The sequence below is a fragment of the Podarcis raffonei genome, chromosome 6 (assembly GCF_027172205.1).
Source record: "Podarcis raffonei isolate rPodRaf1 chromosome 6, rPodRaf1.pri, whole genome shotgun sequence".
In the NCBI taxonomy this organism is placed as follows: Eukaryota; Metazoa; Chordata; class Lepidosauria; order Squamata; family Lacertidae; genus Podarcis; species Podarcis raffonei.
This window is the reverse complement of record NC_070607.1, coordinates 48,655,893-48,672,088: the sequence shown is the minus strand read 5'-3', so window position 1 is coordinate 48,672,088 and position 16,196 is coordinate 48,655,893. Positions and strand designations below refer to the sequence as shown.

At 42.4% G+C, this 16,196-nt stretch overlaps 1 protein-coding gene across 5 annotated transcripts in view; it reads right to left on the bottom strand.

The window, feature by feature from the left end:
* The window catches only part of TESK2 (testis associated actin remodelling kinase 2), a 56,316-nt gene that overhangs the window by 17,387 nt on the left and 22,733 nt on the right, over window positions 1-16,196 (bottom strand). For 4 of the 5 annotated variants that reach the window (XM_053392611.1, XM_053392612.1, XM_053392614.1 and 1 more), the window contains 2 exons: window positions 14,718-14,766; window positions 1,332-1,478 (listed from right to left, as the gene is read on the bottom strand). In XM_053392611.1, coding sequence (XP_053248586.1) covers window positions 1,332-1,478; window positions 14,718-14,766 — 196 coding nt within the window. The remainder of the gene's footprint in view (window positions 1-1,331; window positions 1,479-14,717; window positions 14,767-16,196) is intronic. The other variant, XM_053392615.1, reaches the window with a different exon arrangement.

Here is a 16,196-nt window from a genome sequence, read left to right as displayed (position 1 = left end):
CTGTTGTACTAAAGCTTCTCATCTTAGTGTTTCAGGCATAACCTAATTACTTTCAAGGCTCACACAACTCTTCAGCCATAAGTATACCACCTGTTAATATTTGCCCTCTATTTGAATTAGTTTCAAAAAGACCACAGTTCAGTTACAAAAATCAGTATATTGAAGTCTGGAAATACTCATATAAACAGAAGATGTGGCATTTGGGATGCTTTGCTTCCCAAGAACAGAGACAGTCAGTGGCGTAGCGTGGGGGGTGCAGGGGGGCCCGGCCGCACCGGGCGCAACATCTGGGGTTAGGGCAAATCCACGGGTTAGGGGGCGCAAATTACTTGCCTTGCCCCGGGTGCTGACAACCCACGCTACGCCACTGGAGACAGTAACTCTTTATTCCATTCTGTCCCATCTCCCCAGAGTTGGCAGACTATTAAAGTGCATCCCAGCTGGTCATTTGCAGTTTTGGCATGAGAACCTTCATCGTAACTCTGCATTTTACCTATGGCACATTTAAAAAACCACTATCACTATTTTTTAATCATTAGCGGTTTATAATAGTGTTGTTTATGAATTAGTGCCAAAACAACAGATAATTGTCAAGGTGATAAATTTCTGATTGCTTTCCTCATCAGTTTGCAATTACAATGGGACATTTATAAGGAAAGAAATGATTTTCATATTACTAGCTACAATGTTAAATAGTCGTAATGACAAGGCATCTTGAAAAACAGAGTTTATGCAATTATTTGTAGCCATGTTTTATCCATCAGTTGAACAGTTGCTGGAGTAAAACTACTACAGCTTAGTGTTGCTCTGTAGCAGTTTAGGTCACCTGTAGAACAATGTTGAATGTATCTGAAGTTATGGGGAACATTTAAATATACAGCAATAAACCTTTAGGAAAGTAGGGTGGGACACAGAGACAAGTCTCTATGCCTGCATCTTTTTGTAGTTTTATATTATAAAATGTGTAGCAGCTGGATCTCTAGGCTTTGGGAACTAGAAGTTTGAATAACTTGCTGCGAACAAATTAAAGAAGTTGTGCAACCACCTTCCCATGAACTTAATCCTAACTCATTTATTTGTGACCTCTACTTCAGGTTAGTTTCTTCTCAGACATCTACACAACATGAGTTGTTCTGGGAAAGTTTAATCCACTAAACTATGTTTTCAGTGTTTTTTCGCAATCTTTTAAAGTGACATTTTACGTAACAGTTTTACAGTTTGAGGCACTGAGTGGGGCTGGAGAAAAGTAAGACTACGCAAGATTGTTTGTAGTCCGCTAAGTAATACACATCTATTGCCAAATGGTTTCATTTGATAGGGACGCATGGTACCTTGGATGTCAGATCCCGATGGAAAATGCCCTTATAGTGGAGGTAAGTGAGTCCCAGAGCAATGTCCAGTGCCAGCTTCACCCTTACTGTCCAAGGCAGGTGTTGATTACCATCCAACAGCTGTTCTAGGTTACCACAGTTGATATACTGAAAATATATTTTAAAAATTAAAAAGAAAAGAAAAGAACCACAGTTAAACTTCAAAGTACAGACAGGTGAGGAATTTCTTCTTGGATTTAGTGGGGCAAATGTAAGTTCCTCCAACTGTATTAATGATATACTAACTCAAACCAAACAATCATAAAAGTAAATAATCTATTAACTTTAAGATTGGTAGGTGAATGCATCCCCAATAACTCCTGGACATCCTCCTTGTTGGCATCCATCTATCTCGAGAGACAACGGAGTGTGCGTCCAGGGGTGAAGACAAACTGCTGTATTAGCAGTACAGAAGTAACTTTCCAGTGTGTATGGAGGTCCTGAGCTGCCCAGACGGACAAGACCCCCTCCCCCGGCCTCACTGATGTGGTCCAAAGGAAAGCAGAGCAATATGTTTGGCACAAACTAGGCTGCCTCAGTTGCTGGTAGGAGGCATACAAGGTGCCATCCAACAGTCTTAGGGACCCCACTTGGGATATGTTCTTGACCCGTTTTTCATGAATGCACAGGAAGCTGTCAAGGCTGAGTCAGACCTTTGGTCCATCTAGCTCAATATTGTTAACACTGACTGTCAGTGACTCTCCAGGGTTTCAGCCAAGGGACATTCTCTCTTTTTTTCCAATTTTTTTAAATTAGTTTTCCACAAAATGTTTAAACACGCAAACAAATAAACAAACAATCATAAATCCTAAACTTATTAAAACTAATCTTATTAACATTGTTAAGCGACTTCCTCATATCCCCTTGGTTGAATTTCAGTGTATATCATTTTAAAGGTTTTCCAAAACCTATATTCTCATAAAATTAACTTAATCACTTAACATCTTTCTTTCTTTCCCAATCTAAATTTCAACATAGTAATTTATCACATTACATATTTAAGTCCTAAGCCTATCTGGTATTTGCAAGCCTTTACAATTAATTTAACTTAACATATTTAACTAAATAGTCTTTAAATTTCGTCCATTCTTCCTGGTAATCCTCCTCCCTCTGGTCACAGACTCTTCTAGTCAGGTCGGCTAGCTTCGAAAAATCCATCATCTCAGCCAAGGGACATTCTCAGCCCTACCTAGACAAGCCAGGGATTGAACCTGGGCCCTTTAGCATGCAACACACGTGCTCTGCTACTGAGCTATGACCCTTCCCTAAAGCACAGTATACACCAAAAGAGGAGGAAATGACAACTGGAAAGAGGTAGTGCAGACAAAACAACTGATAACTGAGACATCATCCTAGATTTCAATTAACATGGTGAGTTTTTGCCAGCAGGTGGTGGCATGAAGTAATTCAAGGTTCTCCTCTCTCCCTGTATTTCTACTATAAAAAGAGTTCTCATGTAGTAGATTTCTAACTGCTAAACACCACACACTGTAGCGCAATATTTCTGCAAGTCAGCCCAGACTTCAGGCTTGTAGAGTACTATCAAATAAGTCCCACTTGTTAAACTGCAAGAGCTGAAGAAATTCATGTGCACAAAGAATATACAACATTCATTCTATATTTGCACCCCTTTTTAAATACAATGAGACCAAAAATTTATATCCAAGTGGGATTACTTTAACACACGGGTGTCAAACACAAGGCCCGCGGGCCGAATCCGGCCCACCAGACCTCGTCATGTGGCCCGTGTAGCTGCCGCCGGCCTTCACCTTTTATTCTCGCTTCTTTTTTTTTTGACACAAGAAAGCCGCCTCTTCAGCGCATGCGCGGCAGCCTACAAGCCAGAGAACATCTGCCCACTAGCGGCGCCGGCCATTCTATACAGGAAACCTCCATTTTACATGTCCTTTACATAGTCCTACAGATACAACCGGCCCTTTGAGGGTGACCAAACTGCTGATGCGGCCCCCAATGAATTTGAGTTTGACACCCCTGCTTTAACACAAACCAGTGACCCAGCAACTGTATCATCCACTGAGCTACAAATCAAAGAACTGTTAATTTCTAGCTGTCCAGAATACTTGAGGATCTAAAGAGGATCAAAACGAAGTGTTCCTTGGCTAGATGCCAAACTACTTGGCCCAGATTTTAGGAGCCAGCTCAAGTTTCTCAACATATTATGCCAGGAGAGTTCAAGGCCACCTCACAAAAAAGTGCAGTTGTTTACCACTTGTGGACCAGGACTAGGTTATGTACCGATTTCCACTACAAGCAAATTAATTGTGCATATTAACGCAGATTGCCCTTTGGAAGCAACAGTTATATGCCCCAGGCAAATGCAAGTTTCTGATGCAGCAAAAATTAGTCTTCCAGGATCCACTGTGCCTGCGTGGTTACTGACATAATTAAAAGAGAGGTGCCCATGAACATACATGTAGGAAATATATTCCGATGGTATATGCTAACAGTCTTGCACGCACTCTGCTCTATTCTGTTTGTCAGGTCATTATTTAAATTCTATTAATTTTATTCAATTTATGGGTCATCCAGTAATGCAGCAACTTGCTTAGGAACAAAGGAAGCCGCCTTTTATTGAGGGAGACCCATCAGCTCATCTAGAACATTTGCCAGTCAAATACTCTCACGGACAACCTTCTGTGGGCCACATGATAGTGGTGCATAGGGCCAGTGGCAAGAACTGGGTGCAGCAACGGATGTGAATCTTTACCTTCGTTCAACCACACAAACATCAGAAGTCAGTCAGCCAGTCTCTCTCTCTCTCTCTCTCTCTCTCTCTCTCACACACACACACACACACACAGTCCATCTACTATTCAAGAAAACAAGAATCATTGTCATAGTTCAAGCACAGATTCGTGCCAGGCAAGAGCACTTGAGGTGGCTGTGGAGCACTACAGTGAGGGGTGTGACCTTGGGAAAATCTCAATGGCTGACTAGAAAAGGCTTTGGAGGTTCAGATTCGGTCCTGGGCCTGAGGTTCCCCACCGTGTTCTACTCTGACTGGCAGTAGCACTCCAAGATTTCAGACAGGGGCATTCCCAGTCCTACCCGGAAATGCCAGGGATTGAACTTGGGACCTTCTGCATGCAAAGCAGATGCTCTGTCACTGAGCTATGGCTCTCCTGCTTGCTTCATCCAGCACTCTATGGAACCATGCAAATGTTTTGGGATGAAAATAGTGGCATACTTTTTTGATAGTTAAAACAACTGAGTCACAGTATCTACCGTATTTTTTGCACCATAACACTCACTTTTTTCCTCCTAGAAAGTAAGGGGAAATGTCTGTGCGTGTTATGGAGGAAATGCCTACGGATGGCATGCCTACGGATTTTCCTCCTCTAAAAACTATGTGCGTGTTATGGTCAGGTGCGTGTTATAGAGCGAAAAATACGGTACTTTGCAAATCACAGTTGTTCGCAGATTCCCTGGTGTGAGAATCTGCAGTTTTGGAGCAATACTGATGTCAGGTCTTCTTGCAATGCACCACACCTCCTTTACATGGTACTAAGCTGCAAGAGATCACCGTCCTGCTACATAATGTCCAACCGTCATTCTCAAAGAGCCTTCTTTGCACAAGCAGTACTTCCTTCATATTTTTCTCAGAACATATTGTCCTTAACAGTTCAGTATTGTTTTGTCTCCTGCATATCATTGTTTGAAGGACTGAGAGGTGTCTTGGCAGATGTGCTGAACCAGTGCCTGGCCTTGATAATGGAATTGGTGAGCGACAAAAAACTGAAGCTCAACTCAGACAAGAGATATGCAGAGTCAGTAGGTAGCCTTCCCCCGTCCAGATGGGTCAGAATCCCATTGAAGAAACAGGTGTGCAAACCTGGGGGGTACTCCTGTATCCTCCATTGTCAATGAAGGAACAAGTGGGCTCCATGCCACCAAGTGCCTTTTAACAGCTTTGGCTGGTGGTCCAGCAGCCTTCCTATCTGGATACAGATAGCCTGGCTTGAGTGATGTGGTAATAGGATAGATTACTGCATTGTGTTTTATGTTGAAATACCTTTGAAGACTATTCAGTAACTGCAGCTAGTGCAGAATGTGGTAGCCAGACTGACCAGGACTAGCTGGCCTGAACATATAACTTCAGTTCTGGCTAGCTTGTGCTGACTGTCAATATTTTTTTCCTGACCCCAATTCAAAGTGCTAATCTTGACATATAAAGTGCTAATCTTGACATATAAAGTCTTGGGTGGCTATGAACGCCAGCACTTCAAGGACTGCTTTTCCTCACATGAAGGTGAAATCAATATCTGAGGTCCTTCTGTGTACCCCCTCCAACAGATATTCAGAGGGTGTCAACAAGAGAAGCTACCCACAAATAATGGATTGTCCTTCCCCAAGATGCTTCCTTGGCACTGACTTTGTCACCTTCATAGTGCCAGCCAAAAACATTTTTATTCTCACAAGCATTTGGAAAGAGTTCCAATAATCTGACTTTTGGTTATGAATGTGGGCTGATTATTTTTATATTGCTGGGTGGTTTTTGTGAATTTACACTTTTCATATTTGTTTTGTTCCAATGGCTTTTTATTGTGTATAAACTGCATAGTGTTGTAAATCACTGTGGGACTTTTTCCTGCATGAAGCAATTCATAAATTGATTTGGAACAAACCACTGATTAGTTTGCGGTGTCTATACTGCAGACAATAATTAAACTGGGCTTACCAGGTATTTTAGTATTACCCATTTTTGAATTCAGCTTACAAGTATATTAGCACATTGCATTTTTACCACAATCACTCTTTTTTCTTCTATGGGCAATAGTCAACGTCACAGAATTGGACCTCCACTCATGCAACTGGACTTCCTCTTTCTAATCCCCTGCACCTGTTACAGCTCAGCCGCCATAACAGAGTTGCAGCATGTACAGAGGGCTGCAATGGGAGCAGGAATCCATTCCACAAACTGTAACGTGCCACTGGTGGATCAGTGGATATCACCCTCTTGTTTATTGAATGCTATGTCACCACAGCAAAATGAGCTCGGCATGTAAAGCATGGAGTTGTCCTGTATGCAGATACTGGAAATATTTGACTACAAATCTTTAATGAAGGTTTAATTAAGAAAAACCTTTAATAGTGAAAGGGTATGATAGTGCAAACGTGTCCAATTTCATGCTGATTGCCTGTTTGGCTTCAGAGTACTTTGTCTATTGTAACTGTAACTTAATCTCATCTGCTGATGCAGTTAGCACATAAAAAAGGCAAGATCCAGTCTCCTCAAACATTTGGTACCATAGATCTGAATAAATCTTCCCCAGGAGGAATTATAACACTTTGCTCATTTCTCTTTACATAGTAGGACTATGGCTCATTTCACCAGCCCCACAGGCTCCCATAGTCAAGAATCTCAGGTGAAAGGATCTCTATTACCAAGCTATTCCACCCTCCTCCTCCCAACAAGTTATCAGTCCCAACGCAGGTACTGGAAGATGTGGTCTTTGCAATTTCAAATATGCATGCTCTGAATGTCTGCCATTTCAGTTAAATTAACTATCCTATGAGGCCTTGCTCCAGCTGATGCTACAAGATAAGCACTGCTTTAACAGTTGGGCCTAAAAGTTCATTGTGTGTAGAAATGAAATTACAATTCTACAATACTTAAAACCAAATTAATCCAACTCTTCAAAATAGGGATAAGGCTCCACCTAATTATATATTTGGAATAGCCTTCTAAGCAAGGGGAGGGGGGAAGTAAAGTAAAAAAGTGTAATGATGTGACAGCTTTTGCTCCCATCATGTACAAAACAAACTGCGGCTTTGCAAGTAACAGAGGACTTTTTTCCAACTGGAACAAGGGTTAAGTACATCAAGAGTGGCAGCTCAGGACTGAATACTTGTGCTCCAAGTATGCCAACAATTCAAATTCCATTAAAAATACAAGTCTGCCCTTGAACAGCTAGATGGGAAGGAAAGGCCTACTGGGTGTGTTGTGGGAACTCAGCTGAATGTTGTTTCCTTTCTTCACAATCCTTGACAGAATATACTTTAAGCAGCAATACAAATTCATGTAGATCTAAATTCTTGATTCTGATGTTTTTACTTCTGAGTGTTTGCAAAGTTGTTGTATGGTCCTGTGAAACTGTGGGTTGTAGGAAAATATTAGCGAATTCAGGATTAGAGAAATTTGTAGGTAAAAGTAAAGGACCCCTGGGTCCAGTCAAAGGCGACTATGGGGTGCGGCACTTATCTCGTTTTCAGGCCGAGGGAGCCAGCGTTTGCCCACAGACAGCCTTCCAGGTCATATGGCCAGCATGACTAAATCGCTTCTGGTGAAACAAAACACCCGTGATGGAAGCCAGAGCCCACAGAAACGCCAGACTGGGACAAGAATAAGTGTTTGCACATATTCTGCAATTATTTTTGTCCTGAGCTTCACAAATTTCTTCCAACAATCTGATCTTAAGTTTGCAGGCAACTAACTATAGGCCTTTCCCCTATGCTGCAGAGAAAAAGTACATGGAACTTATATTTAGTTGTAAAATAAAGCCTGTACAAACCTACTCATAGAAATGCTACAAAAGCTTGGCTGCATTCTTAAAAGTGAATTCTACCACAACATTTCTTTTAATATATATCTATTGAGGTAAGAGAAAGAAACAGAACAGATGATGAATTTATAAATCTGTATGCTGTATCCTTATGCAATAAGATGCAGCTCCAGTTGGAGAAACAGGTTTAGCACAGCAAGAAGTACAGCAACACTAAGGACTGTGAAGGACCTGGTCACTTAATTCTTTCCACATGATCCCTCCTATGTATGTGGAAAAGCCTATGTGTGGATCTGGCTGTAAGCTTACAGAAATCAGAAGACATTTCCACAGATGAAGGAACACTTTTGCAACTACAAGAAATGGATGCTGAGCACCATGAGCTATATCCTCACACCATCCAATTTATACTGAGGTTATTCTGTGTAATCTGATATTGGGGTACAGTGAGTTTAGTGACTAGTAATCAAGTCCGCAAAAGTGCAATAGAATTTAGTTTCCTAGGCTGAGCAGTAACAATTGGATCAGTGAACTGGGGCTTAAGATTAGCACCTGATGACCATAAACTAAGAATTTCAGAAAATTAAACTCAAAACACATGCCACAGTGGGGAAGACAAGTCACCCAAATGTTTGTATGCCTCCTCCACCCCTCCTTCTCACATGCAACTCCCTCCTGCACTTCATATTCGCTAGCCATAGTTTGTCATCATTTCTGTGACATAGGAATAGAAAGGGAAGCCTGCTGCGTGACTGGGTACTCCCAGTTACCAAACCACAACTTGTCTCAACTGAACCACCAGTGGAAGTGAAATGAACCAGAGGCTTCCACACATAAATCCTGAGTGTAATCAGTTTCAGTTCCTCTACAAATTCTCATTATAAGGCTTAACAGCCGGAAAGTACCATCATCCCAGCTTTGAAAAAGGAGGGTGGGGCAAACAGTAGCATGGCTATTTCTCACTGCAACAAAGTAATCACCCATCTTCATTAGCATGGGATAAAATGAAGTTTTCAACTGCCATGTGTGAAGGGAAGAAGGGGAAAGGAGAAAGCACACAAGCTCAAGGACTGTACTTAAAAACATTTAACTGGTTTGTCCTTGGCTTCCTGCACATGGTTTCTTTAAGGTAAACAAGTCATGAGCCCCTGACTCATGATAAGCCAGATTCTGCCTTGTTTCCTGATGGTGCAGTAGGAGCAGGGGAGGAGCAATAACTTTTAAACAGGATGCACTAGCACCCTGTACATTCACGTTAAACCACAGTTTCTTTTAAACCAGTTTAATGCAACATGTGAATTAAGCCATTTCAGTCTATTGTCTACCTGTGAAAATGCTGATGAAGCAGAGATGGCCTGAATTTTTAGAATTTCACTGAGAATTATGGTTCCTCAGCCAGATTAAGTTCCAAATATTTAATATGAGAAAATAGTATTTTAACAATGCTTTTAAAAAATGAAAATAGCTCCAATTTGTTATAATTAAAAATTAATACATTTAAATTGGAGAGTATTATGAAATGTCAAGGTAAATTATTCTTTGTATAAAATACAAGGAAAAGTTACGCTTATAAAGTAACAAAATATCTTTTATTTGTGCAGACTAAGTGCCAAACTCAGTTCAAGTTTCTCAAAGGCCTTGGCAGTTACTAAAAATAACTACATGAAATATGCATTAAGACCTCAAGAGAGTTTACAAGTGAATACTTGAATTGCTGAAGAACAGCTTCCAAGCCAAAGAGTGATTTCATGCCAAAGTACAGCCACATGGCTAACTGCAACATGACTTATTTGTATCAAAAAGTGCTTCCATACAACAATAAGCATTTTTTTTTTACTTTTGCAGATACTATGCAAGCTCTAGCTAATTAAGCAATATGCAGTGCTAATTAAGGAATATGCAGCTGTCACAGAATAGACTTTATACAGAAGGGATAACTATGCTTAGGATAAACTTCATCTACACCTTTACTAAAGTAATTGCTGGTGAAATTTAAAGGAGCCAACCCTTTCCTTGTAATGGGCACCTCTTGTTCCCAACTACAGGAAGAGTCGCTCTCCCCTTAACAAGAGTACCTACCCCTGTCTACAAGAATGTGAACCTCTGGTCTATGGACAAAATTAGGCCCTGCATGGGTCACATTTGGTCTGTGAGGCCGTTTCCCCTAAATCACACCTATCTAATCCACATCTGATGTTACGTGTGGAGCAGGTAGAGTCACAGTTCAATTAGATGCACAACATAGTTCTCCGTGGGGAACTCAACTGTGCAGCTTATCCTTGCAGAATATAGCTTGAAATCACCACCAGTCAGTGGATCAGGTTCACCACCCATACCCTACTCCTACAGATAAAACTTTTCCAGCTCAACCCTTTCTTTACAAGAGCTCCTGAACCACCGTTGTGGTGTTCTATGGAGAACAAAAAAGTAAGAAATTTGACAAAATTATCAACTTTGACTTTCTCTTTAGCCTTCAAACTATAGGAAGACAATCTCTAGGTGAAAAGTGAAGAGTCTCCTCAATTTCACCATTCCCCACACCTAACAAAAGCAAACTACAGCCAAAGAAATTCTATCAATTTTTCAAGCACATGAAAATGACAATATTCCCCACTGTAGAATCTACATTGCTCCTCCCTGGACTTTTTAGCTTGGTGAGGCAGCTAAGACCTTAACCACAATCCAGGTTTGGATGCCAAGTAAAAGCTTGGCTTAGCTATTGCAGTGTGCTAAAAATCTCGGAAAAGCAAAGCAGGTGCAAACTTCTCTCCAGAAGCATGTACACTCTGTCCCAATAAGTTACACATTTGCTTCTAGTTTGTATATATGCATTAAGTGCCCTACCCTCCTTGCACAATGGTCTGCAAGGACTTTAGACTGAAAACAACTGCTGGATTTGGAGGGCATAGGAAGCATTTCCTATTGAATATTCTCAAAGCGTAACATCTGTAAAGCATCATTAAGAACCAAAGATCAAATGGGAGAATGGTTAACCACAGGGGATGGAGTCTACTCAAAACAATGCCACAGAATTCATTGCAATCACACTTTGATGCCTCCAGGTGCAATATAGTTTTCAGAATCAGTGGGATGTGACTATCCTTACTGTCTTAGCACCCTTCTCTAATTTCTGATTTTGCAGAAGTTCTGTAACCACTGAGACAAGTGGGATTTTCAGCTCAATAGAGCATGCACTTAGAAAGTGGTATTGATGGTTCAATGGTTCAAACATAGCTTTTGTAGTTTTCTGTCTCTAGTGGTGCCAAACTAGACATGGTAACAGTAGATCAGTGTTTAATCCAGATTTGTCCCAATCATTTAGGAAGAGGGAGTGAGGGGAGGTATATGATCCCATGAGCAGATGGCATGCATGCAAAAGCTGTTTGACCCTTCTTGCAATCTGAACTCAGCTGTTGAAAAGGCTTGGGAAGAAGGACAATATGGAAGTAAGTGGGAAAGGGGGAAGGGAGAGATCTATATTCTTCACCCACATACCCCTCTTCTGTTAAAACCAGTCTCTATTCACTTTCTAATAGTGTGGCTCCAGGTTTAAACAAGCAGCCTGGGAGGGTGGGTGTGTTCATATTGATCAGAAAATAACTGAAAGAAATAGCCTCTCCCTCACCTGTCCTTCATTCAGGCTTTCATTCAACTAATTCCACATTAATGTTTTTGGAAACGTATTACTGCAGTTGCTCTACATCCAGCTGAGGATTTGTAGTGCAGGATGGCAACATATGTGATTGGTTTGCTAGAAAACTAATTTCTAAAGCAAGCAATTCAAAATAAGACTGACTGGTATCAGTCCTCCCTCCCTTCCCTTAAAGAACCAGATGTGCTAACTTCCTTCAAACATAAGCACATAACCTCAAAATCTTTAATGTGTACAGACTCTCAAGCAGACATGTGAGAAAGAAGCCTGTAATACTTGATGCATAGCCATTCTGCGCTTCTACAGAACACAAATCTGCAACAGTGCAAAGATGCATTATTCAGTTTCAGAATTCCTTTAGCAAGTTTGCTACACTTCCTTGATATCTTTGTTGCTTGAGTGAAGGGCATCAACAGGATCCACATATAATATTTTCCAGAAGACTCCAGCTCAAAGAACAGATGTGAAATCTTGGACACTTGAAACTATGTTCATGTGCTAATCTTATGCTAGATCTAACCCTTTTAGATCTCTAGTTTTGCATTCAAAATTCATTCAGAATGAATCTGTGTCTCACCTAAACAGGAATTGAAAGGAAGAAAAGATATAGCATTCCTTTAACTATCTTGGACTGTATCCAACTAAATACTTGTGCACGTGGGGCAGCTTCAACTAGTTCATAAGAACTTCCTCTCCCCTTCCTCCTGCCGCACATACCCCATATCTGCTCCAAGGGTTTTCTCAACCCTCCAGTGCAAAACTGGAGGTGATATGAGGGGGCAGGCAGAGGAGAGGGAGAGGAAGCTCTGTTGCATGCACAGAACTTCTATGAGCACAATTTTTTTGTTGAACAAAACCTGTTTTGAATCCAAGATGTTTCTTAACTAGCAACATAAAAACAACCAGTGCTAATGCAATAGAGTTTATATATGCTTTTTAATAATATTCCTGCTCTGAATTATTGAAGGCAAGTAGCTGAATTAATGACACTTGCTTTCATACGAATAACATTAGATGTGGCACAAGATGAACAAACTATAAGTGTGTTCTGACTTCTGGAGAATGTCCTTTTAGATTAAAAGCTGCAGTTCGTGACCAAGCCTGCCTTTTAGAAACCAATGTTGTTTTCCATCTCCCTGTTACCGTATTTTTCGCTCTATAGGACGCACTTTTTCCCCTTCAAAAATGAAGGGGAAATGTGTGTGCGTCCTATGGAGCGAAGACGCCATAGCCCTGCGACCCTCTCCTGGCTGGAGAGGTAAAGCGGGGCTATGGCAGGAGCCTCCATAGGCGCGAGTTACCTCTTCACCTGGGAGAGGGTCGCGGGGAGCTGCTTTAGCCCCCCGCTAAAGCAGCCCCCCGCGACCCTCTCCCAGGTGACGCGCGCCTATGGCAGGAGCCTCCATAGGCGCGCGTCACCTCTCCAGCCGGGAGAGCGCGCGCGGGGCTAAAGCAGCCCCCCGCGACCCTCTCCCGGCTGGAGAGGTGACGCACGCCTATGGCAGGAGCCTCCATAGGCGCGCGTCACCTCTCCAACCGGGAGAGTGCGGCGGGGCTAAAGCAGCCCCCCCGCGACCCTCTCCCGGCTGGAGAGGTGACGCGTGCCTATGGCAGGAGCCTCCATAGGCGCCGTTGCCTCTTCACCTGAGAGAGGGTCGCGGGGGGCTTCTTTAGCCCCACGCACGCTCTCCCGGCTGGAGAGGTGACGTGCACCTATGGCAGGAGCCTCCATAGGTGCGCGTCACCTCTCCAGCCGGGAGAGAGCGTGCGGGGCTAAAGCAGCCCCCCGCGACCCTCTCCCAGGTGACGCGCGCCTATGGCAGGAGCCTCCATAGGTGCGCGTCACCTCTCCAGCCGGGAGAGCGCGTGCGGGGCTAAAGCAGCCCCCCGCGACCCTCTCCCAGGTGACGCGCGCCTATGGCAGGAGCCTCCATAGGTGCGCGTCACCTCTCCAGCCGGGAGAGCGCGTGCGGGGCTAAAGCAGCCCCCCGCGACCCTCTCCCAGGTGACGCGCGCCTATGGCAGGAGCCTCCATAGGCGCGCGTCACCTCTCCAGCCGGGAGAGCGCGTGCGGGGCTAAAGAAGCCCCCCGCGACCCTCTCCCAGGTGACGCGCGCCTATGGCAGGAGCCTCCATAGGCGTGCGTCACCTCTCCAGCCAGGAGAGCGTGCGCGGGGCTAAAGAAGCCATAGCCCGGGACCCTCTCCCAGCTGGAGAAGTGACGCGTGACTATGGCAGCAGCCCCTCTGCTGCGCCTTTCCGCTGCTCCCTGACCTGCTCTTTGGGGCTGGTGGTGGGCTTCCCCCCGCCAGCCCCAAAGAGCAGGTCGAAAGGAACCTGAAGCCTGGAGAGCGAGAGGGGTCGGTGCGCACCGACCCCTCTCGCTCTCCAGGCTTCCAAGGTAGCCGCCTGAACGCACCTTAAACGCACCTTGTTTTAGAGCGGGAAAACAAGAGGGGGGAAATTCTCCCACTCTCTGCGCAGCGCCTCCTGCCGCTTCGCTGAAGGGGCGCTGGGCAGAGAGCGGAAGAATTTTTTTCCCTTGTTCTCCCCCCTCTAAAACAAGGTGCGTCCTATTGTCCGGTGCGTCCTATGGTGCGAAAAATACGGTAATTCCGTTGTGCTCAGAAATGACATCCCACTCAAATTTATAAAGCAGCATAGGAATTAAATTACTTGAACACCGGAGATACTCTTAACACATCCTTTCTTATATTCTACTTTGGCAAGGAAGGGCTGAGAAATTTAAATATAAACTACAATAATATTAAAATGTGAACTAGAGTATATTAGAAGTTCTATAGGTGTGGTAGTAGCATAGTATGCAATGACTTAAGCAATTACTTGGTCTCCTACTTGATTCTAATAAGGAATGTGCCAGTGAAAATTAAGAGGCCTGATTATAGAACCCTTACAATTAAGACTTGCATTCAATTATATTGGAATGTTTGGGTAAAAATAGAATCATAGATTTGGAAGGGACCCCGTATGTCATCTAGTCGAACCCCCTGTAATGCAGGATTCTCAACTAGATTATACATGACAGGTGGCCTCCCAGCCTCTGCTTAAAAACCTCCAAGGAAACAATGTTTCTAGGGACAATAACAGATAACCCAACTAGTTCAAGGGAAGTACATATGATAAATAGCTTGGTACTTTATACAGTCATACCTCAGTAAGGGCATGCAGTTGTCCTTGATGTACACAGACGCCCATAAACCTATAAAACAGGAGTAAACAGCTTCTTAAAATGGGAAACAGACAGTGCATTTTGTCAACTTTAAAACAAGTTACCAGTGAACCTGAATCATTATGTTAGTAGCTGCTGCTTTAAAAATACAAATCACTAAGTATATTAGTTTCTGTCTAGCACTAGTATACTGAACCAATGTAGTTGAAGATGGGGAGTAGATTTCTAAATTCTGCCTATTCCTAAACATTTGTAGGATTTGGGGTGAGGACAATACTAACTGACACAACGTTTTACATTCATACATACAGAAGAAGTTTGGTGTAGAGAAATCAATGCTGTGTCTTAAAGTAGAAATGGACATCTTAACAAAGTGTATGTTTGGCCTGGCCTTAGCAATTGTCTAGCTAGATTTTATATCTACCCGGACATTAGTATTGGTATACAAAATCTGGATTATGAGAACAGCAATGAAGATACCACCAAATGTGATCACACTGCCAGAAAAGACCAACAAATAAACTGCTAAGTTTTGTATTCATTTAAAATATAGATTCCACATGCCATAAAGGCTTAGGAATCCAATTGTTTACAGTTCATCTCACAACTGCAAAATGTTATCAGTTTTAAATATGACTTTTATGAAAGTACCTTTGAGTTCTGTCATGACATTAGGATATGTCATAACTGAAAATGGAACAATAGTTTAATTTTTAGTGTGGGGCAACTCTGGGACTTTATTTAGCATAAGAAGAAGTGAAAATGCACAATTTCAAAAATAAAGACCACAAGATGCCTGACAAAAGGAATACTGTAAAACTGACTTATGGAAAGTGTTCATTTATATATATTTTTAAGTTCTGTATGATGCAAGAAACATGCGGTAGAATGTAAGCTGCTTTTGAGTAAACTTTCAGTACTCTTACCTATTAAGTGGGGGGGGTACAGGGATAACTTCATAAAGAGTTGAAGGAAAACAAGCAAATAAGCCTTCAGCTATGAAAATCTGTTTGTGTTAATAGAACAATAAAATAGGCTCATTTCTTTCTTATCCAATATACAACGTTCTGCCTTCAAATGAAATAAAGCATAAAGAATGAAGCTACTTCGGACATTATAGCACATGGAATCACACATGATAACTAACCAGCAAACTGACTGTATGGCAACTATGCCGCTACCTGAAGGCATATCAGAGTATTTAAAAGGAAAGGAAGTTATAGAACACAAAGCTCAGAACCACATAAAAAAAAGAAAAAAAGCTTGACAACACATTTTTCACCTTCAAAACGTAACTTGTGAAAATAGCAAGTGCTGACCATGAGTGAAAGTTATGACATCTCATGCTTTACTTTTTCAGCATTCCTAAAGTAGAAAAGATCCAGGATCCATTAAAACCCACTTTATTTCGCATAGTGGAGCAGAAACAAAGTCTGAAAATAATCCAGTTCCTAGTTTAA